The sequence below is a fragment of the Melanerpes formicivorus genome, unplaced genomic scaffold (assembly GCF_026170545.1).
Source record: "Melanerpes formicivorus ecotype bairdi unplaced genomic scaffold, bMelFor1.0.p_v2 SCAF_154, whole genome shotgun sequence".
NCBI lineage: Eukaryota > Metazoa > Chordata > Aves > Piciformes > Picidae > Melanerpes > Melanerpes formicivorus.
Window position 1 is genome coordinate 567,450 of NW_027142506.1, and position 26,812 is coordinate 594,261.

Sequence of the window (26,812 nt, forward strand, 5' to 3'; positions counted from 1 at the left end):
GTATCCATCTGTGGAAGCAATCTTTTAGTGAATCCCTTCTTGGATCTCCTTCATTTGTTTGCATGGTTGTCTTCCTCACAGCTAACTGCTCCTTGTGTTGGGAGAAGGAGCAGGGAGGTATCTCACAGGGCAAGACACAAACAGCTCAGCAGCTGGATATTGTTTTGCAGTCTAAGCACTCAAACAATGCTGATCAATGGTGTTTAGCAATCTGGTCATTAGCCTTTATGGACTGGGGATTTATCCTGTGTTAGAAGGCCAAATATGACTTCTTGCTATTAGATATTCCCTCTGTGGATTTTTTGTTCCTATTTCCTTTATCTGCAAAAGCATGTGAAGCACCTGTAAAAATGAACTGAGAGCTGGTTCAAGTGATGAAGGGACATCTATGTAAAGTACATACAAGGCAGGTACAACTTAGCTGCTCTCCTGCAAGAGGCTGAGGACTAGAGTTTTTGACATATGGAGCTCAGCTAGCCAAATGCTAGGGTAGCAAGGGTGAAGGTTTAATGCCACAGAGCCTATTTTTGGAGGCTGAGTAAAGTTCATTTGATAGTGGGTTGTTCATGGGAGCCTCCTTATCCAGGGGGAAGCCAGAAGGGACAGCAGTCAGGAAACCCAGTGGGCTGAAGGCGAGAAACAGTCCTTTGCTTTGAGATATAGGCAGCTGAAGTGAACAAACATTGCTTGTGCTTTAAATGCTCTTTGAGGTTTTGTCTAGGAAAAGAGAGCCAGGAGGGCACTTGGAGCCAATTTTGCCTCCCCAGTGAACAATGAAACGATGACCTGGATCCTGCATGCAGCAGGAACAGCGAGGTCAGCCATATGGGATGGATTATGAAGGTGCACAGATAGCTCATACATCTTTTTTCCATTTTTTCAGACAATAGAACTGTTTCATTTATTGCTGATTATTAAAACTTTATAGCACTAAAAATAAAGGAATGAATGAAAAAGAGAGAATTCTTGGATACCTTTTAAAGGACTGACCTTATTAAAATAAAGCTGGCAGTGAGTCCTCTTCTGATACCTCTTTTTTCTTTGCTTTGCTTCCTTCATAAAGATGGTGTGAGAGGGGAAGGTTTATGGCCTGATAGGCAACTTGAAGTCAATGTTTCAGTGCACTTCTTTGGAAGAGAAAGTGGATGCTGCATAATAACCTTCAGCACACTTGGTACCAGCAGGCCTAGCCAAAGCCCCAGAGAAGTTTCTGTCAGCATTTATTTCTATACCAAAATGTCTTTTTGTTGGTCAGATGGCATTTGTCTTCTCTGCTGGGGGCTGGAACACACACAGAAGAGCACTCCAGTATTTCTGCTGACTGGGAGAGAGACAGCTTTCCATACTGTAATTGGAGGTCTGTGGTACAGCTCTGGGTATGTGGGTGTCAAATCAGAGTAATAAATCACAGAATCAATAAGGTTGGAAAAGACCTCAGAGATCATCAAGTCCAACTTATCACCCAACACCTCATGACTAACTAAACCATGGCTTCAAGTGCCGCAACCAATCCTTTTTTGAACACCTCCAGGGATGGCGACTCCACCACCTCCCTGGGCAGCACATTCCAATGGCCAATCTCTCTTGCTAGGAAGAACTTTCTCCTCACATCCAGCCTAAACCTCCCCTGGCACAGATTGAGACTGTGTCCTCTTGTTCTGGTGCTGGTTGCCTGTGAGAAGAGACCAACCCCCACCTGGCTACAACCTCCTTTCAGATAGTTGTAGAGAGCTATAGGAGAGAGAGTTGTAAAAGATGTCAGCAATAAAGTCTCTTGATTCACACTACCTCACCTTAACATTTGCTTTATAATCCAGCAATATAACAGGCAGGGGGGAAAAAATATTGAAAGTTTGGGGACAAAGTTTCAATCTCAGTCACACGAAGGTGGTGTTGCCTTCTCACCAAAGCTGGTTTTTGCATGGCTGAATCTTCTTTCATTGCAAGACTCCATCCACAGGGTAGTAGGTGACTGTCAGGTTAGCACATGTGGTGGCTGTCTCATAGATCTTGTCTGAAGGATGTGAAAGCTCTGTAAGCATGTGCTCTGCTTAGATACTATTTAAAAAACACATATAGAATAGAATAGAATAGAATAGAATAGAATAGAATAGAATAGAATAGAATAGAATAGAATAGAATAGAATAGAATAGAATAGAATAGAATAGAATAGAATAGAATAGAATAGGAGTGGAGTAGAATAGAATTAACCAGGTTAGAAGAGACCTTTGAGATCATTGAGTCCAACCTATCACCCAACACCATCTAATCAACTAAACCATGGCACCAAGCACCCCATCAAGTCTCTTCCTAAACACCTCCAGTGATGGTGACTCCACCACCTCCCTGGGCAGCACATTCCAATGGCCAATCTCTCTTTCTGTGAAGAAAGAAGGTTGCTCTGCAGAAAGGAAAATATCAAAGCAAACCTATGAGAAAAAGAAGGATGACTTAGTCTATGGGGATCTAAATTTGTGTGTGGGAAAACTGGACATAACTTTGAGCTCTGTCACCAAGATGCCTTGAAAGGTTGTTTTGTAATGCATGTTCAGCATGTGCACACCTCTGGGAGAGTAAAGGAGTCTCATTTGGGCCAGGAAGACCTGGCATACCAGGCAGGAATAGCACACTCATACAGTACCTTCAGTGCTGCCTTTTACCCTCTGTCAGCCCACAGGCACAGTGAGTCCAGCTGTTGTGAGCATCATATTATTCTTGATTTACTCTCTTATTTGCAGTGAGTGACATTACCTCCAGTTAGGAGCCAGTAACAAGAAGTGTTACCCAAGGCTCACTTTTGGGACCAGTCTTGTTTAACATCTTTGCCAATGATGTGGACAAGAGGATTGAGTGCACCCTCAGTAAATTTATGGATGACATCACACCAAATTGGGTATGAGTGTTGACCTGCAGGACCAGGGAAAATGTTGTCTTGTACTCAGCACTGGTGAGGCCACAGCTTGAGTACTGGGTTCAGTTATGGGGCATTCACTACAAGGAAGTCATTGAGATGGTGGAGTAAGTCCAGAGAAGGTCAACAAAGATGATGAAGGGTCTGGACAACAGGACTTGTGAGGAGTGGCTGTAGGAACTGGGGTTGTTTAGTGTGGAGAAAAGGAGGCTGAGGGAAGACCTTCTTGCTCTCTACAACTCCCTGAAAGGAGGTTGGACATAGGTGGACATTGATCTCTCCTCCCAAGAAGGCTGGACATAGGTGGACATGGATCTCTCCTCCCTGAAAGGAGACTGGACCCAAGCGAGTGTTGGTCTAGTAACAAGTGATAAGATGAGAGGGAATGGCCTCAAGCAGCACCATGGGTGGTTTGGATTGGATACTAAGAACAATTTCTGGACTGAAACAATGGTCAGGCAATGGAACAGGTTGCCCAGGGGAGGTGGTGGAGTTGTCATTCCTGGAGGAGTTCAGAAAGCATGTAGACATGACACTTTGAGACATGGTTTAGTGGGCATGGTGGTGTTGGGTTGAGGGTTGGACTGGATGATCTTAGAGGTCTTTTCCAGCCTTAATGGTGCTATGATTTCTTCTTTTTATTTTCTCCTATTATCTCTCTTCTATTTTTTTCTCTTTTACTGTGTGAATTATGTAGTGCTTGCAAGAATTATGTTGATATATATAGTGGAGCGTGATAGATAGAGAGCTAGAAACTTTGGACTTTGGATCAAGTTTTGCTGAGAATGATGCAGACACCAGGCAGGAGCAAGGGTAATAGGTTATCCTGCCTTTGCTGCTTTCCTGACTCACCTTCATTAGGAGCTGGAGTTTACTAGAAGGGAGTCATAAGAGCAGAGCTAGAAGTCAGTAAGTTTAAGGACATTGAGACACTTGAACATATCCAGAGAAGGGCAATGAGGCTGGGAAGCGGTCTCAAGCACAGCCCTGTGAGGAGAGGCTGAGGGAGCTGGGGTTGTTTAGCCTGGAGAAGAGGAGGCTCAGGGGAGACCTTATGGCTGTCTACAACTCCCTGAAGGGAGGTTGTAGCCAGGTGGGGATTGGTCTCTTCTACCAGGCAACCAGTACCAGAACAAGAGGACACAGTCTCAAGCTGTGCCAGGGGAGGTTTAGGCTGGAGGTGAGGAGAAAGTTCTTCACAGAAAGAGAGATTGGTCATTGGAATGTGCTGCCCAGGGAGGTGGTGGAGTCACCATCCCTGGAGGTGTTCAAGAAGGGATTGGACATGGTCCTTGAAGCCATGGTTTAGTTAGTCCTGAGGTGTCGGGTGCTAGGTTAGACTTGATGATCTCTGAGGTCTTTTTAAACCTTATTGATTCTATGAGTCTATGAGTCTATGATTCTAGTGCAGAGCAGGGTTACGTGCATAGGAATCTAATGACTGGGACAGACTGTGTGAAGATGGATTTCAGTGAGCTGCCTCCCTGCATCCCCCCACACCATCCTTGTGGCAGGCACAGAGCAGCTGGATGAGCGCAGCTGGAACTTTCAGTCTGTGTTTCAGGATACATTACTTGGTTTTGACCATCAAGGCAAGCATTTTTGACAGCAGGTCTTGTTGCATTTTGCAGCTTGCTTAGGGCATTTTATGCTGCCTTATATGGTACCAGAAAGTTCTCCCTTGGATTCAGCCTGGGGATTGTTTCATGAGCGTGTAAAAAGGTACAGCTCTCTTCCCAGCATATGGACTTTGAACATGTGTGACTTTCTCACACGTGGAGTGGAGGAAATCCAGGGGGTGATACCAGTAGTCAAAGAGTTGCTTTTGCACCCAGAGCTGAACTTTGCAGATGTGTTCACATTCTGCACTGCCTCGTTGCCTCTGAGCTCCATAAGCTGACAGAGGCCCCTGTATTAACCGGATAGTTGTGCTGTAATGTGCTCAGCACTGGTGTGAGACTGCTATGCAGAGATGTCTTCTGTTTCTACTTGTAACAGCTTAGCAGCTAATAAACACCATGCAACAACCTCTCTTCTAAACCTCCTCTTAAAATACAGAGTTTGGTTTGCCAACTCCAATGTATTTAAAGCATCTGAGCTTCCGGGGAGACTTTGGAAAGTTAACTGAGTGAGAGAGGGCACATGCAGAAAGACATTTTCAGGAGTAAAAAGGCAGCTCCAGTATCAGAGCATCAGCTCAACACCCCATGAGATGTTTTGGGGATGTTATAGCCTTCTCCATGGAGAGAGGATACATTCTTGCATTCCATGAAGCATCTCTAGTCATGTTCACTCAGAGTGAGGGCTATAACCTCACTCTGTAAAAGAAGCAGAAGGTGAGGGATGAGGAACAGAGCAACCTGCAGCTTTCACAGAGGACACCCTTTCCTGGGAAGAACCTCCAGGATATTGTCTCATGAAGAACATGCTTGTTTGTTGGTTTGTTTTTTTTCCACTGATAATGCACCTGTGTCCTCACTGAGCTGTAGAGTTAGAGACTTTCAGCAGAGATGTCATTCTGTAATGAAAATAAGACCAAATCTGAGACCACAGCCCTTCAGAGAGGATAGGTCCTCCTATGGAGTTTTCTTTTTGGTATAGTGTCTTAGAAGTGAATTAGGGACCCAAAACAGAGAAGCCACAGATCTTACATAAAAAAGGATCTTTCATTTCCAGTTGAAGTCCAAAACCAGGGAAATTCCCCTTTTGATGGCTTCCCATAGCACTTCAGAACAGCGTCCAGAACTACAAAGTAGTGGGGAAGGGTGATTCACAAAACCCCTCTCATTCTGTGGGCTGAATCCCAAACCTCCCTCATCAGCAACCACAAAGTGTGGAGGTCTAAGTCTATGACAAAACATGTCTTGAGGAGCTAATGGTCGTGTGTCCCCTGCAAAACAGCCAGAAAGTTTGGGATCTTTGTGCAAAAAGTGAAAGACACTGAGAGACTGTTAGCAACCTCTGCAGTCCTGGGCTGGAGAAATTTCATTTCACTCCAGCCACCAGCACCTGCGCAGGAAGGCTCGCTTCAGGAATTCACAGATGCCAAGGTGACCTTTCAGTGGCTGCTGGTAGCCTGTGAAGTGAGGTCAGAGCCCTCTTTCCCTGAAGCTGATACCCTTGCCAGCTGACTGACATTCCTCTTCTCTCCTTGTTTTCATTGTATAGGACGGGGCTGGAGGCCATTATGGAGACCTACGCGTTCTGGAGGCCCCCTGTGCGCACTCTCACCTTTGAAGACTTTACTACCATGCAGAAGCAGCAAGGTGAGCATACAAAGGGCATGCAAAGAGCTGTATAAAGAGCAGAAGAGGAGGGTGTAAGAGCAGCAGTATGCTCTGCTGTGTGGCCAGTGGCCAGGATGGGGGTGTCACACAGCTTGTTGACCTTTTGACTGCTACGAAGGCACAGAGAGGATGGATGGAAATGGTGGACAGGCTGTGCCTTACAATGTGCAACGGAGCAAATTAATCTCCCTGGTGTCCTCAGTGCTACAGCTAGAATCTTAAAATGATCCTTGAGGTCTTTTCCAACCTTGGTGATTCTGTGACTAAGAGCTAGAAGGAAATGCAGGAAGGATTAGGTGAACAGCCACTAGTTAAGCATGAAGAGGGGCCACAGAGAAGCTGAGGGAACACTCCAGCATGTCAGGCACCTTATTCTCCATTTACAGTTACTGTTTGCCATGTGTGTGGGAACACAAGGAGAAGGGGTCTGTGTCCTCTGCAAGCTTTCAGAGGCCAGAAATGTGACTCACCCCAGGATCATGCTGCCTTGCTTTCGAAACCTGCTGGCCTTACTGGAGAGACTGCAGGAGTCTGGGGAGGAATTGCTGGGTAGGCCAAGTGTTTTCCGCTTGTTCATGCTGTATCTTTTCATAGCTGCTGCCCTTTACATCTCTCATTTGCTAAGTAGGGCTTTCATCTCTAGTTTCAGGCTGTGTTACTATTTTTTTTTTCAGGAATAGGGCTTCCCCATTCACTTCATTACAGCTATTCCTAGCTAAAAGCACAGGATCAGTGGAAATAGAGAGATCAGAGCAACCTGGTGCCTTTTGCAATTATTATTATTCCAATATACACACACAAGAAAAGAAACAAGCTGAAAAGGTGCTAAAAAAAGGACATCTACAAGGTCAAAGTAAAAATAATCAAACCCAAGTGCTCTGTGCAGATGATTCTCCAGTGTGGTAGGTTGAGAGGCCAATTCTCCCACCACGAGCAAAAGAGAAAGACTCAGACAAACGGATTGCAAAAGTGATGGAAAGTTTAAATGGAAAATAAAACAATGAAAGTTTTACAGAGAAACAAAAGAGGGAGAGATCCCAAAGCATACCCAAAGGCATCCCACCCCCCACCCTGGGGGTACACCCAAAACCCCCAGGGCTCTTTCTTCCCCCACCCCTGCACCCTCCTCCTGGCCCTGGGGGGAGGACCACGTGGCTCAGTTGGTAGAGCATGGGACTCTGAGTGTTGAGACCATGGGTTCAAGCCTGCAGTGGGCAGCAGTATCCTCCCTTTTATACCCTAGCTGGGCAGGGAGGTGGAGTGGAACAGACTCAGTTTCCCAGGGGGAAAAAACCCTGCAGGGAGGGCAAAGAACTCACAAGCCCTCCACCCTGTGTTTTTTTAGGATGGGTGTGAACTCAGTGATGAGGTCTGTGGTGACAGGTTGGACTCGATGATCTTTGAGGTCTCTTCCAACCTTAGGAATACTGAATACTGAACTCGCCACATCCAGTCTCTCACACCTGAGTTTCACATCATCCCCAAACTTCCCTCTAGACCTTCAATCCTTATGTGCATGACATGGTCTCCTCCAGAGGGAGGAGGGGGTAGGACCTTACTGCTCTTTACATCTCCCAAAAAGGAGGTTGTAGTGGGGTGGGCTTCTGTCTCTTACAAGTAACTAGTGATAGGATGAGAGGAAACAGCCTCAAGTGGTGTCAGAGGAGATTAAGGTTGGATATTAGGAAAAAAAATCTTTACTGAAAGGGTGGTCAGGCATTGGAACAGGCTGCTGAGGGAGTGGTGGAGTCATCATCCCTGGAAGTGTTCAAAAACATGTAGACATGACACTTTGGGGTGTGATTTAATGGTCATGGTGGTGATGGGTTGAGGGTTGGGCTTCATAGCCTTAGAGGTCCTTTCCAACCAAAATGATTCTGTTTTTCTATGAGTCTATCACCAGAGCAGAATCAGAAGGAGATCCAGTACAGGAATCTCTTCGTGCCATCTGTCCCTCACCCCAGATCCCTGTCAACACCTCAGAGTCCAGGTCACTTGCTAAATAATTCTTCTGATGGCACAGCACTAGAGTAGGACAGGGAACTCTCCTGTTGGCTGTGTTAGTCTCCCCATGTGTGGTCTTTACTTGACCACCCAACACTTCTCAAACCACACAGCATGGGGCAGGAGAGGTTTTGCACAAGCTTAGGGTCATGTTGAGGAGCAGTTGCGCTGGGGCACGTGGTCAGAGATGGGTTAAAGCAGGGATTCAGTAATGTTTTCATCACCCACCTAAATAGAAACAGCCGCCCCTTCTGGTCTTGGTGGCCAAAGCAGTCTCCCTCCTCTGTTTCACCCCCTTTTCAGGCTCCCATGCCTCTCCTCTCCTCTCCTCTCCTCTCCTTCCATTGGTTATCAGATAACACCCTGGTGGCAAGTCCAGCTACTGCTTACGTGGTAAGGTAATATTAGGAAAGGAAAATATTACACGTATTTATAGCTTGTTTTAATATAGTTTGGCAGCTGAAAAACCAGGAAGCAAGCCAGTACCTTGTGACCAGCCAGGTCTGTACAGACCACCACAGACCACTAGGTTTAGTTCAACCCTCAACTCAAGTTGTGTCCCCATGCTGGTCTCAAAACTCAACACAAAACACTTTTCTTGGCTGCTAGTTTGTGATAGGTGCAAAGCCAAGGTACAAGCACTTTCTGTTTTAATATCTGACTGCTGGGACAGCTTCCAAGGGCCAGCACCAATATGCTGGCCTGGAGACCTTGGAATTACTGGCAGAAAGAGTGAGAATTACTGAGGTGACTACAGTAGACTTTTGAGTGTCTAGTGTCCAGCAGTGTGCCCAGGTAGCCAAGAGGGCCAATGGCATCCTGGCCTGCATTAGGAATAGTGTGGCCAGCAGGAGCAGAGAAGTCATTCTGCCCAGGTACTCAGCACTGGTTAGGCCACACCTTGAGTCCTGTGTCCAGTTCTGGGTCCCTCAGTTTAAGAAGGACATTGAGACTCTTGAATGTGTCCAGAGAAGGGCAACAAAGCTGGGGAGGGGTCAGGAGCACAGCCCTGTGAGGAGAGGCTGAGGGAGCTGGGGTTGATTAGCCTGGAGAAGAGGAGGTTCAGGGGAGACCTTCTTGCTCTCTACAACTACCTGAAGGAAGGCTGTAGGCAGGTGGGGGTTGGTCTCTTCTCCCAGGCAAGCAGCACCAGAACAAGAGGACACAGTCTCAAGCTGTGCCAGGGGGGGTTTAGGCTGGAGGTGAGGAGAAAGTTCTTCCCATAAAGGGAGACTGGCCATTGGGATGTGCTGCCCAGGGAGGTGGTGGAGTCACCATCCCTGGAGGTGTTCAAGAGGGATTTGGATGTGGCACTTGGTGCCATGGTTTAGTTAGTCCTGAGGTGTTGGGTGACAGGTTGGGCTTGATGATCTCTGAGGTCTTTTCCAACCCTATTGACTCTATGATTCTCATGGAATGCCCCCAGCCACACTGCCCTCTCAGGCACCCTCATGAGAGATGCCAAGTCACGTCGGGTCACCTCTCCCCCTCTCAGTCGGTCTTCCTGTCTCCATGTTAGAAAGGATATATAATTTCCTTTGTTATAAACAATTTGGCAATATTGATCAAAATATTAATAACCTTTATTAATATGAAACTTGCCAAAACATATCAAAAGGTTGGATGTAAGGTTGGAAGATATGTGCAGTGGGAATGTGCAGGATTTGGGCAACTATAACATTATAACTATTTTATGCAAACTGGGAGGAATAGGACGGAAAGAGAACACCCCAGGAGTGAAATCGCCTCAACCACAGCAGGGGGGAGACTCAATAAGAACAGTTATGCCAAAGAGGCAGTTAATTAGTTACTCACAACTGGTTTTACCCAGGTAGGGAGTGCTGCTGCTCTGTATTAGAGGCTATGGGGCACTCTCATGAGCCAGGCATGGCAGGTTGCCGGCACAAATGCCATGGGGTCATCGATGGCTGGTCTGGCTTCAGTAGACAGCGGGCTGTTAACGATGCTGTCGTGACAAGCACTGGCTTAGTCCTGGGTGAACTGAGGCACAGGAGAATCCTGGTGGCAAGGAGAAGCAGGCTTGGCTCTGACTCCTAAGCTCATGGCTTCTCCTGTCGCTTGTGGTGTGTATGCTCATGGCTTTACCCCAGGCGCTGGACTGGGCAACTCAAGGCCATGCAACTCAAGGTAGTTTCAAGCCAGACAAGGTCCAAGCAGGTTCAAGCACACAAGACTTCAGCAAGGCTGAGCAAGGCTAAGCAAGGCTTGAGCAAGGAATAGGCAGCTAGAAATCAGCCTATATATAAATCTTGCCAGAGATTGATTGGACCAATAGGCATTGAAACCAGCACATAGTTACCCAATAGGAAGGGGTTCTGTGAGGCTGTGGCAGAGAGATTATCAAGTCCAACCTTTCACCCAACACCTCAGGACTAACTAAACCATGGCTTCAAGTGTCACATCCAATCCCTTGTTGAACACCTCCAGGGATGGTGACTCCACCACCTCCCTGGGCAGCAGAAGGTCTCCCTTGAGCCTCTTCTTCTCCAGGCTAAACAACCCCAGCTCCCTCAGCCTCTCCTCACAGAGCTGTGCTCCACACCTCTCCCAAGCCTCATAGACCTTTTCTGGACACGTCCAAGTGTCTCAATGTCCTTCTTAAACTGAGGGGCCCAGAACTGGACACAGAACTCAAGGTATGGCCCAAGCAGAACTGAGTACAGGGCACAATGACTTCCCTGCTCCTGCTGGCCACACTGTTCTTGATACAGACCAGGATGCTATTGGCCTTCTTGGCCACCTAGGCACACTGCTGGCTCATGTTCAGCCTACTTTCAAACAGTACCCCCCAGGTCCCTTTCTGCCTGGCTACTCTCCAGCCACCCTGACCCCAGCCTGTAGCACTGCATGGGGTTGTGGCCAAAGTGCAGCACCCAGCACTTGGACTTGTTGAATGCCATCATGTTGGACTCTGCCCATCTGTCCATCCTGGCAAGGTCCCTCTGCGGAGCCCTTCTACTCTCTAACCAACCAACATCTGCTCCCAACTTGGTGTCATCGGCAAATTTACTGATGATGGACTCAATCCCCTCATCCATACCATCAATAAAGATATTGAACAGGATGGGGCCCAGCCCTGATCCCTAGGGCACACCACTAGTGCCTGCCTGCCAGCTGGCTGTGGCACCATTCACCACCACTCTCTGGGCTCAGCCTGCAGCCAGTTCCTAACCCAGCTCAGAGTGCTGCTGTCTGAGCCAGGGGCTGACAGCTTGGCCAGCAGTTTGCTGTGGGGGACGGTGCCAAAGGCCTTGCTGGAGTCCAGGTAGACTACAATGCTGTCCTACCAAGGGCAAGAACATGACATTTCTGCCAGTGAAACTCTCAGTCATAGAAACAAAACCTCTCTCTTGGAGCATGCAATTCAAAAGTCATCACAACTTTATAGGGGCAAGCACCACACTTGACACAATCACAGAGCTGCAGGCAGTTTTAAGAAGAGAAATCCCTCCCTGAAAAAGAAAAGCAAGCAACAACCTTTGCAAGAAATGCTCAGAAAAGAGCAGTGGAGGAGAGGCTGACCTTCTGGAGAATGATGTCACCTGCTCTGCAGTCTGCTTATTACTAGGGAAAAAAGGGGGCTTGGGATTATTGAATGCACATGGCAATGAGGTGTGGGGAAAGCCAAGGATCTATTAAAGTCCTTTAATTGGAATATATTTTCAAAATGTAGATTGAACCTTATCCAGACTCTCATTATTAAGAATATGTGGCTCAGTTTCTTGACTTTAACAGGGAGCTTTAAAAAATAGAAATTATAGGAGAGGAGGGGAAAAGGAATACAAGAGTTCCAGTAAGTCTGGATTGTGTCACTCTCCAAGAGTAAAAAGAGACATTGATGACTGCTGTACCACATACTGTTTCCCACAGGTTATTGTGATGAGCAGATTGCTATCCATGACTGTATCACAGTATCACAGTATCACAGTATCACAGTATAACTAAGGTTGGAAGAGACCTCGAGGATCATTGAGTCCAACCTGTCACCACAGACCTCATGACTAAACCATGGCACCAAGTGCCACATCCAATCCCCTCTTGAACACTTCCAGGGATGGGGACTCCACCACCTCCCTGGGCAGCACATTCCAATGACGAGTGACTCTCTCTGCAAAGAACTTTCTCCCCACCTCCAGCCTAAACTTCCCCTGGCACAGCTTGAGACTGTGTCCTTTTGTTCTGGTGCTGGTTGCCTGGGAGAAGAAACCAACCCCCACCTGGCTACAACCTCCCTTCAGGGAGTTATAGAGAACAATGAGGTCTCCCCTGAGCCTCCTCTTCTCCAGGCTAAGCAACCCCAGCTCCCTCAGCCTCTCCTCACAGAGCTGTGCTCAAGGCCTCTCCCCAGCCTTGTTGCCCTTCTCTGGACACCTTCAAGTGTCTCAATGTCCTTCTTAAACTAAGGGGCCCAGACCTGGACACAGGACCCAAGGTGTGGCCTAACCAGTGCTGAGCACAGGGGCAGAATGACTTCCCTGCTCCTGCTGGAAGCAGGGAAATAAAGTGTTATTCTGTGCTGTTCTAGATTCACCATAAATTCCAGTGACTCTTTTAATGTGAGCAAAGGTATGAAAAAGGTCATTTTCTATAATGTACTAATCTTAAATAAAATGTCTAATAATTTTTTCACTTTTGTGCCACACAGCACATTCTTTCCCCTTAAATTTATTGCTCCAAACACCTTTTTTTTTTTTTTTTCCCTTTTTTCCCCTCCCTGTGAACTGTATCTCAAGGAACCACAAAGCCCTTTTTATGTTTCCCCTACCAACCCAACCGATCTTGGCAAGAAGTACATTCTGGGTCTCATTTAGACCTTTTAAAGATTTTACCAGTGGATTAATAATTTGATAATTGGCCAAGGGCTCTAGAGAGAAAGCAGGTTGTGATACTCTGAGAATTATAGGATCTTTTTGGTTGGAAAAGACCTTTAAGGTAATCAAATCCAACCATTCTCTCACTGGAACAAATATGGTGCTAAATCATGTCCGTCAGCACCACATCTTAGTATCACAGTATCATTCAGGGTTGGAAGGGACCACAAGGATCATCTAGTTCCAACCCCCCTGCCATGGGCAGGGACACCCCACACTAGATCAGCCTGGCCACAGCCTCAGCCAGCCTGGGCTTAAACACCTCCAGGGATGGGGCCCCAACCACCTCCCTGGACAACCCATTCCAGGGCTTCACCACTCTCATGGGGAAGAACTTCCTCCTCACCTCCAGCCTCAATCTCCCCACCTCCAGCTTCATTCCATTCCCCCTAGTCCTATCACTACCTGAGATCCTGAGAAGTCCTTCCCCAGCCTTCCTGTAGCCCCCTTCAGATACTGGAAGGCCACAATGAGGTCACCTTGGAGCCTTCTCTTCTGCAGACTGAACAGCCCCAACTCCCTCGGTCTGTCCTCACAGGAGAGGTGCTCCAGCCCTCTGCTCATCCTCGTGGCCCTTCTCTGGACACCTTCCAGCACCTCCACATCCCCCTTGGAATAGGGGCTCCAGAACTGGAGGCAGTACTCCAGGTGGGGTCTCAGCAGAGCTGAGCAGAGAGGGAGGATCACCTCCCTCGACCTGCTGGCCACACTTGTCCTGATGCAGCCCAGGAGCTGATTGGCTTTGCGGGCTGCAAGTGCACACTGAGAGCTCCTGCTGAGCTTTTTGTCCACCAGCACCCCCAAGTCTCTCTCCTCAGGGCTGCTTTCCAGCCAGTTACTGCCCAGCCTGGATTTGTGCCTGGGATCTCTATGATTTTTAAACACGTCCAGGGATGGGGATTCAAACACCTCCTTGCAGAGTCTGTTCCAGCGCCCAACCCCAGTCAAGAAGCTTCTTTTAATACCCAATCTAAACCTGGTGCTACTTGAGGCCATTTCTGAATAGAATAGAATAGAATAGAATAGAATAGAATAGAATAGAATAGAATAGAATAGAATAGAATAGAATAGAATAGAATAGAATAGAATAGAATAAGATCAGAATAGGAATAGCATTGGAATGGAATGGTTTGGAATGGAATGGAATGGAATGGAATGGAATGGAATGGAATGGAATGGAATGGAATGGAATAGAATAGAATAGAATAGAATAGAATAGAATAGAATAGAATAGAATAGAATAGAATAGAATAGAATTAACCAGGTTGGAAGAGACCTTCAAGATCATCGTGTCCAACCTATCATCCAACACCACCTAATCAACTAAACCATGGCACCAAGCACCCTGTCAAGTCTCTTTTAAGGAAGAAGAAGAGACCAATGCCCACCTCACTGCAGTCTCCCTTCAGGGACCTGTAGAGGGTGAGATCTCCCCTCAGCTTTCTTTTTTCCAGCCTAAACAATGCCAGCTCACTCACACACTCCTCACAAGACCTCTTCTCCAGATCCTTTGCTGGCTTCCTCTGCACCTTCTCCAGTGTGTCTATGTCTTTCTTGTAGTGAGAGCTCCAACACTGGACTCAGGACTCAAGTTGTGGCCTCACCAGTGCTGAAGGGACAATCCCTTCCTTGGTCCTACTGCTCACACTATTCTTGGCACAGGCCAGGATGCTGCTAGCCTTCTGGACTACCTGGACACACACTGGCTCATGTTCAGCTGGCTGTTAATCAACACCTGTGGGTCTTTCTTTACTGAGCAGCTTTCCAGCCACTCTTCCGCAGGCCTGGAGCATTCATGGAGTTGTCGTGACCCAAGTGCAGAATCTGGTACTTGGCCTTGTTGAATCTCATGTAATTGGTCTCTGCCCAGCCATCCAGCCTGTCCACATGCCCCGCTACAGCCTTCCTGTCCTTAAGCCAATCAACACCCTCTCCCAACTTAGTGCCATCTGCAAACTTCCCAAAGCTGCACTCAGTCTTCTTGTCCAGATCATTGATAAAGGCTTTAAAGAGTCTGGATGAGGCACTTGGTGCCATGGTTTAGTTGATTAGATGGTGTTGGGTGATAGGTAGTTGTAGAGAGCAAGAAGGTCTCCCCTGAGCCTCCTCTTCTCCAGGCTAAGCAACCCCAGCTCCCTCAGCCTCTCCTCACAGGGCTGTGCTCCAAACCCCTCCCCAGCTTTGTTGCCCTTCTCTGGACACCTTCCAGCAACTGAACATCTTTCCTAAACTGAGGAGCCCAGAACTGGACACAGGACACAAGGTGTGGCCTAACAAGTGCTGAGTACAGGGCACAATGACTTCCCTGCTCCTGCTGGCCACACTATTCCTAATGCATGCCAGGATGCCATTGGCCTTCTTGGCCCCCTGGGCACGCTGCTGGCTCATGTTCAGCCTGCCGTCAACCAGTGCCCCCAGGTCCCTCTCTGCCTGGCCTCTCTCCAGCCACTCTGACCCCAGCCTATAGTTATTATCTCATGTTTCCATCTTTGGTCAAATAATTCATTTTTGTTTTGTGACCAAAGGTGCAGTGACTTTTAAGAGAGTGAGTAAGTTTCATAAGTCATCCTTAGGGTCCACACATGTACGTGTGCCCAGACTGGCAATGGGATTTCAGTTTTAGTTTCTGTTTGGTTTTGTACTTGAGTGTGATCACATTTCTTTATGGTTGTATTCAAGCATAATAGAATATGGCAAAAGGTCTGGGAAGAGTTGGTCTCTCCCATGCTTTAGAAAGTTCCTTTACAGATGTGTACACATCTGTCAAGTTTTCACCAAAATCAGACCTTTCAGGAGTGACAGTGTATGTCTGCATGGCCAGGCTCCTCTGGCTGTGCTCCATACTGGCCAGACAGATGCCAGCTCCCAGCCAGCTCCATCTGGAAAGCTGGAGAGCTTCATTAGTGTGGCTCTGTGCCCAAGTGACTCTAACCAGCCTTTTAGGAAGGTGTATTAGCTCAAGTGCCAGGAGAGCTATGAGCCAGGTGAATGACTAGTGGCCACAGCCTCTCTTTCCAGGACCTTCAAGTGCTTAGCCACATGGCTGTCACACAGTGGAGATGCCAATGTGTTGGGCATGTGCCAGAGGAGTGGCTGTGGCTCCCTCAGGAGACTGATCAGCAAAGGTGTGCAAGAATTGCTTCCAAGCATCTGGCCTTTGGGCTAGGCCTTGCTCACATCTGAAGATGGCAGAGGATGGTGGGGCTGAGGATGTGGGCTAGACACCGTCCTGTTCAGCTGAGTGCAGGCTTGCCCATATACTCTGACCATGCAGATCCTGCAACTTGTATCTATGACCATGAGAATCATAGAATCAGTAAGGTTGGAAAAGACCTCAGAGATCATCAAGTCCAACCTCTCACCCAACACCTCATGACAACTAAACGATGGCACCAAGTACCACATCCAATCCCCTCTTGAACACCTCCAGGGATGGTGACTCCACCACCTCCCTGGGCAGCACATTCCAATGACGAATTACTCTTTCTGTGAAGAACTTTCTCCTCACTTCCAGCCTAAACCTCCCCTGGCACAGCTTGAGATTGTGTCCTCTTGTTCTGGTGCTGTTTGCCTGGGAGAAGAGACCAACCCCCTCCTGGCTACAACCTCCCTTCAGGTAGTTGTAGACAGCAATAAGGTCTCCTCTGAGCATCCTCTTCTCCAGGCTAAACAAGACTGTAGGTGGAAGCAGGATGAGCTGTTTAAGTAGAGTTTACACTCAAATAATAACTTTGTGATGACTGACACACTGAAATGTAAAATCTTAAGACAAATACCCTCACACTTCCCATCCTTGTCAGAAGGTCAAAGCACAAGATCTCAGTACCCTTAGCCACCTCTCTTCTTAACTGTATTATAGAGCTGCAGGTTGCTGATGTGGTCAGATAATGGCATCAATCAAGTTGCCCAAACTAACACTCTTGACTGCCTGGTGACACTTTGCTGTTGCACAGAGCATGTGGCTCACGTTCAGATGCCTTATGCTGACTGCAGCTTCAGTTTACACTTGCTCCCCATCTCTGCACTAAGCAAGGACTTCAAGGACTGAGAGGTTTGAATGGAGGCACTGCAGGTCATGGTGGTGGCTGATACTGGGAAACATTAACAAGCCAAATAAGCCTTAGTGGAATGCTAAGTGTGATTTGTGTCTCCTTCAGATAAAAGGGGTTGGGCTAGGGAGAAGTTCTTCATAGAAAGAGAGATTGGCCATTGGAATGTGCTGCCCAGGGAGGTGGTGGAGTCACCATCACTGGAGGGGTTTTGGAAGAGCCTGCATGAGGCACTTGGTGCCATGGTTTAGTTGATTAGATGGTGTTGGGTGATAGGTTGGACTTGATCTTGAAGGTCTTTTCCAACCTGGTTAATTCCATTCCATTCCATTCCATTCCATTCCATTCCATTCCATTCCATTCCATTCCATTCCATTCCATTCCATTCCATTCCATCCTATCCTATCCTATCCTATCCTATCCTATCCTATCCTATCCTATCCTATCCTATCCTATCCTATCCTATGGGTCAACTGGCTAGTATGGTGCTGTTTGTAAGAGAGATGCCAGAAAATTTTCCATGCACAACTGCTTCAGACTCCCTTGGCACTGGTGCTCTCCCCACTGTTGCCAGAAAGTTCTTCTGGCTAATGCTGGTTGCTGGCAGATGTGTTTTCCATCTACACTGTACTGTTAGAAGTTCTCTACGTGGCCTGTCCCATGTGGAAGAGATCCTGGTTGCCAGGATGCCCTGGCATGCTGGATGCTCCAAGAATAGTCCACCCCTCTCATTTTAAGACATATCAGACCTGTGGATTTGGTATGTTTGAGCTTGCAGTTTACCCTGAAATTGTCCTGTGAGGGGCTACACCCATCCTGGAAGCAGGGGTGGAGGGCTTGTGAGAGTTTTTGCCCTCCCTGGAGAGTGTTTTCCCCCTGGGAAACTGACTTGGTCTGTTCCACTCCTCCTGCCCCCACATCCAGCAGGGTTAAAGGGGAGGACATTGCAACCATTGCTGTCTTCCTTCTGCCTCGCAGGGAAGAGAGAGAGTTGCTGCTGGCTTGCTGCTTCCCTGCCACGTGGTCCTCCCTGCTGCTTCCACACTTTGCAAAGGACTGGTTCTGTATTTCATATTTCTTTCCCTTTCCCATCCATCCTTGTTCCTTACCCTTGTGAACCCTGCTTGTTCTTTTTACATAAAGTAAATTCTTTATCTCTCTACTTGCAAGTCGAACCCAAATTATTTCTTGGTGGATTTGCTCCCTTCCTCTTTTTCTCTCTATTTGGAAAGAGGAGGGAGGAGGAGCGGGGAGGATTCTCAGCCTTGCCCCCATCTGAGTTCTTAGGCCCCAGTTAAGGCTCAAACCACCTCATGTGCTTAAGACAAGCTCAGTCTTAGATAAAGGAAAAGCAAAGGTCTACTGGGAACATGTAGAGAGACAGCACCATTACCAAGGCTTGGAAGGACAAAGGTGGCAGGAAGGTGAGACTAGTCAGAAGCTACTTGAGGGGAAGTTTAATGACAGCTCTTATTTGTACCCAGGAGAGAAGCTGTATTTTTCCCTTACCCTTGTGGGTAAAGATATTTGACACTGGTGCACAGCCAGAATTTCTAGGCAGTGTCACAAGAAGGAATGCTGGCATGCAGAAGAAGGTTTGCCTTTAGACTCCACTCTCTCCACAGAGTTTCTCTGTGTCCCTCCATGATTTCATTCACCTTCCCTTCTTACTTTTCAGTCCAGTTTGCAGGTTTTGAGCTTTCTTGTACTAATCATTCTCCACTTCTCCTCTTTGGAAATGACCTTATCCTTTTGAGGAGGTCAACTTAGTTATCACTTGTATGCCTGTAGAGAGAGCAGCCTCATTTCAGGATGTCACCAGTGCTTGGCTAAGCCCTGGGCATTAATGGCAGGGCACTGTGTGGACAGACACTTGCACTTGCAGCCCAGAAAGCCAATCAGATCCTGGGCTGCATCAGGAGAAGTGTGGCCAGCAGGGCAAGGGAGGTGATTCTCCCCCTCTGCTCAGCTCTGCTGAGACCCCACCTGGAGTACTGCCTCCAGTTCTGGAGCCCCTATTCCAAGAGGGATGTGGAGGTGCTGGAACGTGTCCAGAGAAAGGCCACAAGGATGATCAGAGGGCTGGAGCACCTCTCCTGTGAGGACAGACTGAAGGAGTTGGGGCTGTTCAGTCTGCAGAAGAGAAGGCTCCCAGGTGACCTAATTGTGGCCTTCCAGTATCTGAAGGGGGCTACAGGAAGGCTGGGGAGGGACTGCTCAGGATCTCAGGGAGTGATAGGACTAGGGGGAATGGAATGAAGCTGGAGGTGGGGAGATTCAGGCTAGATGTGAGGAGGAGGTTCTTCACCATGAGAGTGGTGAAACCCTGGAATGTGTTGTCCAGGGAGGTGGTCGAGGCCCCGTCCCTGGAGGTGTTTAAGCCCAGGCTGGATGAGGCTCTGGCCAGCCTGATCTAGTGTAGGGTGTCCCTGCCCATGGCAGGGGGGTTGGAACTAGATGATCCTTGTGGTCCCTTCCAACCCTGAATGAAACTATGAAACTACGAAACACGTTCATTAGAGGTCTTTCACAGCCTTAACAGTTCTGTGGTTCTAGGACCAGCCATGCTGAGCAGGGTTCAGATGCAAAGGAAGGGGCTTTGAAGCTTGGAACCTTATATTTTATACAAATGTGGCTGGCTAATGTGTCTGAGACTGATTCATGCAGAGCCAAAAATGTTTTTCTGGAGACTGGAGACAATAGTAATTCATCACTTTGGAGTCATGACAAGTGTGGAGGTGAGAGATACTTTGGCTTCACTGTTAAATGCTGTTGGTGTTGGCAACAATTTCTAGGGGGAACAGCAGGTAGAGAAAGGAAAGAGAGGAAAAGCATTGAGGGATTAATTTTGTTCTTGCTTAAATGTGAGTTCAGCTGCCTTAAAGCAGACCTAAACATAATCTTGTGTATCAGTTTAACTAGATTGGTTTGTATCTATGCCTTGCATTAAGATGACACACACATCTGTATATTGGGGACTGTGGCATGGTGTGGATGCACTTGCTGGGATTGCTGCCGTCTCTAGGGGTATTTGGCTGGCTTTGTAACAGCTGCAGTCCAAATTATAACTTCACAAAATCCAGGTTGCATTTGGCCCCCTACTTGGTGCTGCCAGCAAAAATGGGTAAGAATCATAGAATCATAGAATCAATAAGGTTGGCAAAGACCCCAAAGATCATCAAGTCCAACCTGTCAGCCAACACCTCATGACTACTAAACCATGGCACCAAGTGCCACATCCAATCCCTTCTTGAACACCTCCAGGGATGGTGACTCCACCACCTCCCTGGGCAGCACATTCCAATGGCTAACAACTCTCAGTGAAGAACTTTCTCCTCACCTCATGTCTAAACTTCCCCTGGCACAGCTTGAGACTGTGTCCTCTTCTTCTGGTGCTGGTTGCCTGGGAGAAGAAACCAACCCCACCTGGCTACAGCCACCCTTCAGGTAGTTGTAGAGAGCAATAAGGTCTGCCCTGAGCCTCCTCTTCTCCAGGCTAAGCAACCCCAGCTCCCTCAGCCTCTCCTCACAGGGCTGTGCTCCAGACCCCTCCCCAGCTTTGTTACCCTTCTCTGGACACATTCAAGAGTCTCAATGAATGGGTAAGAAACGTCCTTCAGAGTAGAGTGTAGCTGTTTGCCTTAGGAAGAGAATGAGCTGATATGGGCCTTGCTTTGTATTGTTTCCCATTCCACTGAAAGGTGTCAATATTATTCTGCAAATAAACAAGCTCCTCAGGTTTCCTTGTTGTGCTTTGTGGCAGAGGTGTGCTGCATCCTGTCATTGTGGTTGGCATTAGATGCAAAATGTTCTTGAAAGAGAGTCCTCAGGTCTGTCATTTTCTCCTGCTGGTCTCTCACCTCCTTCCCCTTTTAAAGTTACAGAGAAAACCTATTTTTTTAACTTTGTATCCTAACTACTGCGTTGTCAGCTCAGGGTTTTCCCCCTGGCCTGCAAACAGGGATAATTCAGAGCAGAATCACTTCAGTCTCTCTTTGGGGTTAACCTGAAACATGGAATTCTCACTTTGGGGACCATTAAGCAACCTTCACAATTGCCTATCAGAGATCTCTACTTCCTCTGTGGAGCCAAAGCCTCAGTTGTGGGTACAACTTCACCACAACTCCTTAGCAGATGTTTGAAGCCTTGTGCTCTAGGTAACCAATGTGAGTCTCTTCTGCACAGTCCTTAATGGCTAACTGTGGGGTGAAGGAAGATTGAAATGCAAACATTGCAGTTGTTAATTTATTCTACATATTTTATTTGAGACACATCATTCAATGTTCATACCTGTAGATGCCTTTTCTCCAAACACTGTCAGCAAAGAGAGTAATTCAAGCACACTGGCAAAAATGTTTCACCCCAGAAGACTGCACGCCCTTAAGCACAGAATTCATTTTCCTAGTTGACCATGGAAGTTTCCTCTAACTCAGAAGCTTGTCTATAAATAATCCCTTCTCGAGCTCAAAATTGTACCATCAGCTTCTTCACAGAATTGTTTTGGTTGGAAAAGAGCTTTAAGATCTTTGAGTCCAACCATTCTCTATCAAGTCCGGTGCCAAACCATGTCCCTCAGCACCACATCTCTGCATCTTTGAAATACCTCCAGGGATAGTGGTTCAGCCACCTCCCTGGGGAGCCTGTTCCAGTGTTTGAAAACCTTTTCAGAGAAGATGTTTCTTCTAGTTTCCAGTCTAAACCCCACCTGGAATAAGCTGAGGCTACTTCCTCTCATCTTACCACTTGTATCCTGGCCAAGCTGTCAGCTCGTGGCTTGGACAGCAGCACTCTGAGCTGGGTTAGGAACTGGCTGCAGGCTGGGCCCAGAGAGTGGTGGTGAGTGGTGCCACAGCCAGCTGGCAGCCAGGCACCAGTGGTGTGCCCCAGGGATCAGTGCTGGGCCCCATCCTGTTCAATATCTTCATAGACGATATGGATGAGGGGATTGAGTCCATCATCAGTAAATTTGCAGATGACACCAAGTTGGGGGCAGGAGTTGATCTGTTAGAGGGTAGAAGGGCTCTGCAGAGGGACCTTGACAGGATGGACAGATGGTCAGAGTCCAACAGGATGGCATTCAACAAGTCCAAGTGCTGAGTGTGCACTTTGGCCACAACAACTCCATGCAGAGCTACAGCCTGGGGTCAGAGTGGCTGGAGAGCAGCCAGGCAGAAAGGAACCTGGGGGTACTGGTTGACAGCTGGCTGAACATGTGCCGGCAGTGTGCCCAGGTGGCCAAGAAGGCCAAAGGCATCCTGGCCTGCATCAAGAATAGTGTGGCCAGCAGGAGCAGGGAAGTCATTGTGCCCCTGTACTCTGCATTGGTTAGGCCACACCTTGAGTCCTGTGTCCAGTTCTGGGACCCTCAGGTTAGGAAAGATGTTGAGTTGCTGGAATGTGTCCAGAGAAGGGCAACAAAGCTGGGGAGAGGTGTGGAGCACAGCCCTGTGAGGAGAGGCTGAGGGAGCTGGTGTTGCTTAGCCTGGAGAAGAGGAGGCTCAGGGGAGATCTTCTTGCTCTCTACAACTACCTGAAGGGAGGTTGCAGCCAGGTGGGGGTTGGTGTCTTCTCCCAGGCAACCAGCACCACAACAAGAAGACACAGTCTCAAGCTGTGCCAGGGGAAGTTTAGGCTCGATGTGAGGAGAAAGTTCTTCCCAGAAAGAGTAACTGGCTATTGAAATGTGCTGCCCAGGGATATTTCAAGAGGGGATTGGATGTGGCACTTGAAGCCATGGTTTAGTTAGTCCTGAGGTGTTGGGTGATAGGTTGGACTTGATGATCCTTGAGGTCTTTTCCAACCTTATTGATTCTATGTTTCCATGAATTGTTTTGTTTGGAAAAGGTGTTTAGTATCATCAAATCCTTACTTTCCATTTGTGACTGTTCTTGGCAGTACTACCAAAGGCACTAACAGTATTGTTTTGACCAAAACCCAGGTCAAACCCCCTGTTTTCCCAGGTCAGACCATGTGAGCATCCCTGCTATGGAAAATAGTAATTTCTATTAGTCATAGTATCAATGTGATGTAATACATTGGTACTACTGACGTGCACATATGTCAATATTTTGTTAACAGGAGTGACACCACAAATGGGACCCCTCTTAGAATTAAAGTATGTGACTGAAAACCCTGACACATCCCCTTCCTCCACTCTGAAGAGCAGCCCACAGTCTCACTTCATTTTAGTGCTTATTCCTGCCTTCCACCAGTACTGCTGCACCATGAGCCATCTGAAAAAGCTGTCCAGTGGTGCAGAAGTCCAGCCTGCTTCCTGGCACTTCCTGTTGCAAGCCCCCAGAATGGATGATAAAGCATGTTTGCAGTGAGGCCATGCAGCTCACTGAGTGGTAGTCTTCCCCTTCAGGCCAGGAGAGAGCAGAAAAGGCTTCTTTTTTTTTATCCCTAAAAAGAAAAAAGACTGGACAAGCATGCCTGGACAAGGCAGACCTCTTGACTGGTGAAGTAATGCTTCCTTGCAGCCTTTCCTGCTGCCTTGGATTGCTCTGTGGTGAGCTTGCTTCCCTATCCTATTTTAAAAGGGAGGAAAACCTCAGTTGAAAAACAAAGCCATGACAGAAAAGCAGCAGGAAAGACCAGGGATGCTATTAATACAGCGAGGGCCCTTGCCAAGAAAGGTTGAGTTTTCCAGTGGCCATTTTACCACCCTGGTTTCTTTATTAAACCAAGTTGTTTCCTAATGAGACCTACTCATTTTGCAGCTGTGATCCCAGGCTCTGAACATCCTCCCTTGTGCTTTTTTGTTTTGTTTTATTTTGTCTTTCAGGAGGCAGCACAGGCACCTCCCCAACCACCTCCAGCACGGGGACTCCATCGCCCTCTGCTTCCTCTCACCTTCTCTCTCCATCCTGCTCCCCTCCGGCCTTCCACCTGGCCCCAAACACGTTCAATGTCGGCTGCCGGGAGAGTCAGCTTTGCAACCTCAACCTGTCTGATTATCCCCCCTGTGCCAGGAGCAACATGGCTGCCTTGCAGAGCTACCCAGGGCTGAGCGATGGTGCCTACAACCGGCTGCAGAGCGGCACCGCTGCTGCCTCGCAGCCCTCCGAAACCTTCATGCCTCAGAGGACTCCATCCTTGATCTCAGGAATGCCAACTGCTTCCTCCCTGCCCAGCAACAGCAAGATGGAGGCGTACAGTGGCCAGCTGGGATCCTTCCCCAGCTCCCAGTTTCAGTATGTCATGCAAGCTGGCAACCCTGCCTCCACCTCCTCCTCTTCACACATGTTCGGTGGTGGCCACATGCAGCAGAGCTCCTACAATGCCTTCTCCCTGCATAATCCCTACAACCTCTATGGATACAATTTCCCTGCTTCCCCCAGGCTGGCAGCAAGCCCAGAGAAACTCACCACCTCCCAAAGCACTTTACTCTGCTCTTCCCCTTCCAGCGGGGCCTTTGGAGAGAGGCAATACCTTTCCACAGGGATGGATCACGGGATGCACATGATCAGCCCTCCCTCCAGCAACCAGCAGACGGCCAATGCCTGTGACAACAGACAGTATGGGGGGGTTCAGGGCTCCTCCTCACAGATGTCTGTGCACATGGTCTAACAAGCCACGCCTCTCCTTGGACATCGAAGGCAGCTGGACCTTCATCCTTTCCAGGGGGAAACTCATCCCAGAACCTTTTTGCCTTCAAACTTATAGTGGAACTAATATTGTAATGATCAATAAGAACACAAGCCATCTAGGTGTGCCCAACAGAACCTTGTGAAAAGCCTCCATTGACTGCCATTGCAGTTTGTTGTAGCCCAGGACCTCCAGACCTGGCACAGAGTGTCTGCTTTTTCTGGACATTGCAGAGAGAAGGACATGACTTCAATGAGAAGCTGGAGATGAGCAGCTGAATATACCCTTTGTGCATTAACTCTCAGCTAGCATGAGCTCTCAACGTGGAGGCAGCTGTCCTTCTGTGCTGTCTCCTCTGGATGTTGAAGAACAGCAGTCTCCCAAGGCTTCATCCTCTGAAGCTGCATTGCCCATGGCTTTAAAGACCTCCTCCTTCCCAGACTGTTCCTCATTGCTGGAGTGGCTAAGCCCATTATGGAAGCTGACAGTGGTCCATGGGTCCTTCACCCACTGTAGCACAGGAATGACACTGCTGGGCTGGGGCTTCTCCTCCAAAAGAGGTTCCTGCATTTTCACCACGGCTCTACCCAATTGGTAGGATCAAATTTTCCAGCAGCCAGCCTACAGATGGAGATGTGAGAAAGAGAGAGAAAAGTTTTAACCCACAAGTGAGCCTCAGACATAAGTGGGGACTGATCTTCAGAAAGATGCATGGGGGAGCTCCTGTAGACATGACCCAAAGTGCTGCACCCAAACTGAACGTCTGACAGCCTTTGTGGGGGAATGTGTCCTACTAGTACTCAACCCAGTGGGAGGAAACTGTCCAGACTGAGCTCACAGGGAAGAGCAATGAGAAAAGAGAGCTCTGCTTTGAAGAACTACAGTTGACCTCCTTCACCATGCATGCAAGAGCTGCTAGAGAAAGCCATTAGCATTTCAGAAACAGGAAGGTCGACTATTTGCCAGCCTCCTGCCTGCCACATGACCTCTGTTTAACCATGGAATCATTAAGGCTGGAAAAGACCTCTAAGACCACCAAGCCCAACCACCACCACACCACTGCCGTGCCCACTAAACCATGCCCTGAAAGTGCCTAACCAAATAGATTCTTGCCTTTTGACATTTTTCTTTTCTGATTTTTCTTTCCTTCTTCTTCTCCTTTTTCTTTCCTTCAAATCCTTTAAGAATAAGAAAACAATTGTAGCTTGGTGCAAGCTATGCATTTAAAGTTGTGTGGAAAAAAAAAAATGCAAATACCAAGTAACAGAACACAGATATTATTGAGATTTGTTGTTGTTGTTGTGAGGTGTTGTAGATAAATGTATTTATGTGCCTAGTGAGGGATTCAATATTATGAATATAAAAAGAGGGCAATAAAAATGGTATGTAAAATATGTATGAAGAAAAAACAAAAAAAGGTGTATAAAGATTTGCCCTATGCACGGAACTCTGTTTCTAAGTGCCAAGCACAGAATGCGCTAAATAAACCTCTGCCTTTGTTCCCTCGGTGTTTTTCCTCTCTCTGTGAGGCTTCCTCGCTGCTCTGCTGACAGATGGGACACTCTCAAACATCGCCATGGGTGCTGGCACAAGCAGAGTGTGGTGGTGAGAGAAAGTTCAGTTCTCCCCCCTCCACACAAAGGAACCACGGCTAACTCAGTTGGAGAAGCAGAGATGAAATAAGCTATATTTACAAGCAGGGTGAAATGCAGGTGATTATATACACAATATAAAGTGTTTACAATATGTACACAAATAACAAGTCCAAGTGCCAGGTGCTGCACTTTGGCTACGGCAACCCCATGCAGAGCTACAGGCTGGGGCCAGAGTGGCTGAGAGCTCCCAAACGGAGAGGGACCTGGGTGTGCTGATCGACAGCCACCTGAATATGAGCCAGCAGTGTGCCCAGGTGGCCAAGAGAGCCAATGGCATCCTGGCCTGCATCAGGAATATTGTGGCCAGCAGGAGCAGGGAGGTCATTGTGCCCCTGTACTCAGCATTGCTTAGGCCGCACCTTGAGTACTGTGTCCAGTTCTGGGCCCCTCAGTTTAAGAAGGACATTGAGAGACTTGAAGGTG

The 26,812-nt window shown here is 47.9% G+C and overlaps 1 protein-coding gene across 1 annotated transcript; it reads left to right on the forward strand.

The window, feature by feature from the left end:
* The first annotated feature begins 6,084 nt into the window (after window positions 1-6,084).
* TBX15 (T-box transcription factor 15) lies at window positions 6,085-26,237 on the forward strand. The gene is made up of 2 exons (XM_068168678.1): window positions 6,085-6,178; window positions 23,932-26,237. The coding sequence occupies exons 1-2, from the start codon at window positions 6,100-6,102 to the stop codon at window positions 24,714-24,716; spliced, it is 864 nt and encodes a 287-aa protein (XP_068024779.1). The 5' UTR covers window positions 6,085-6,099; the 3' UTR covers window positions 24,717-26,237.
* Window positions 26,238-26,812: the final 575 nt, after the last annotated feature.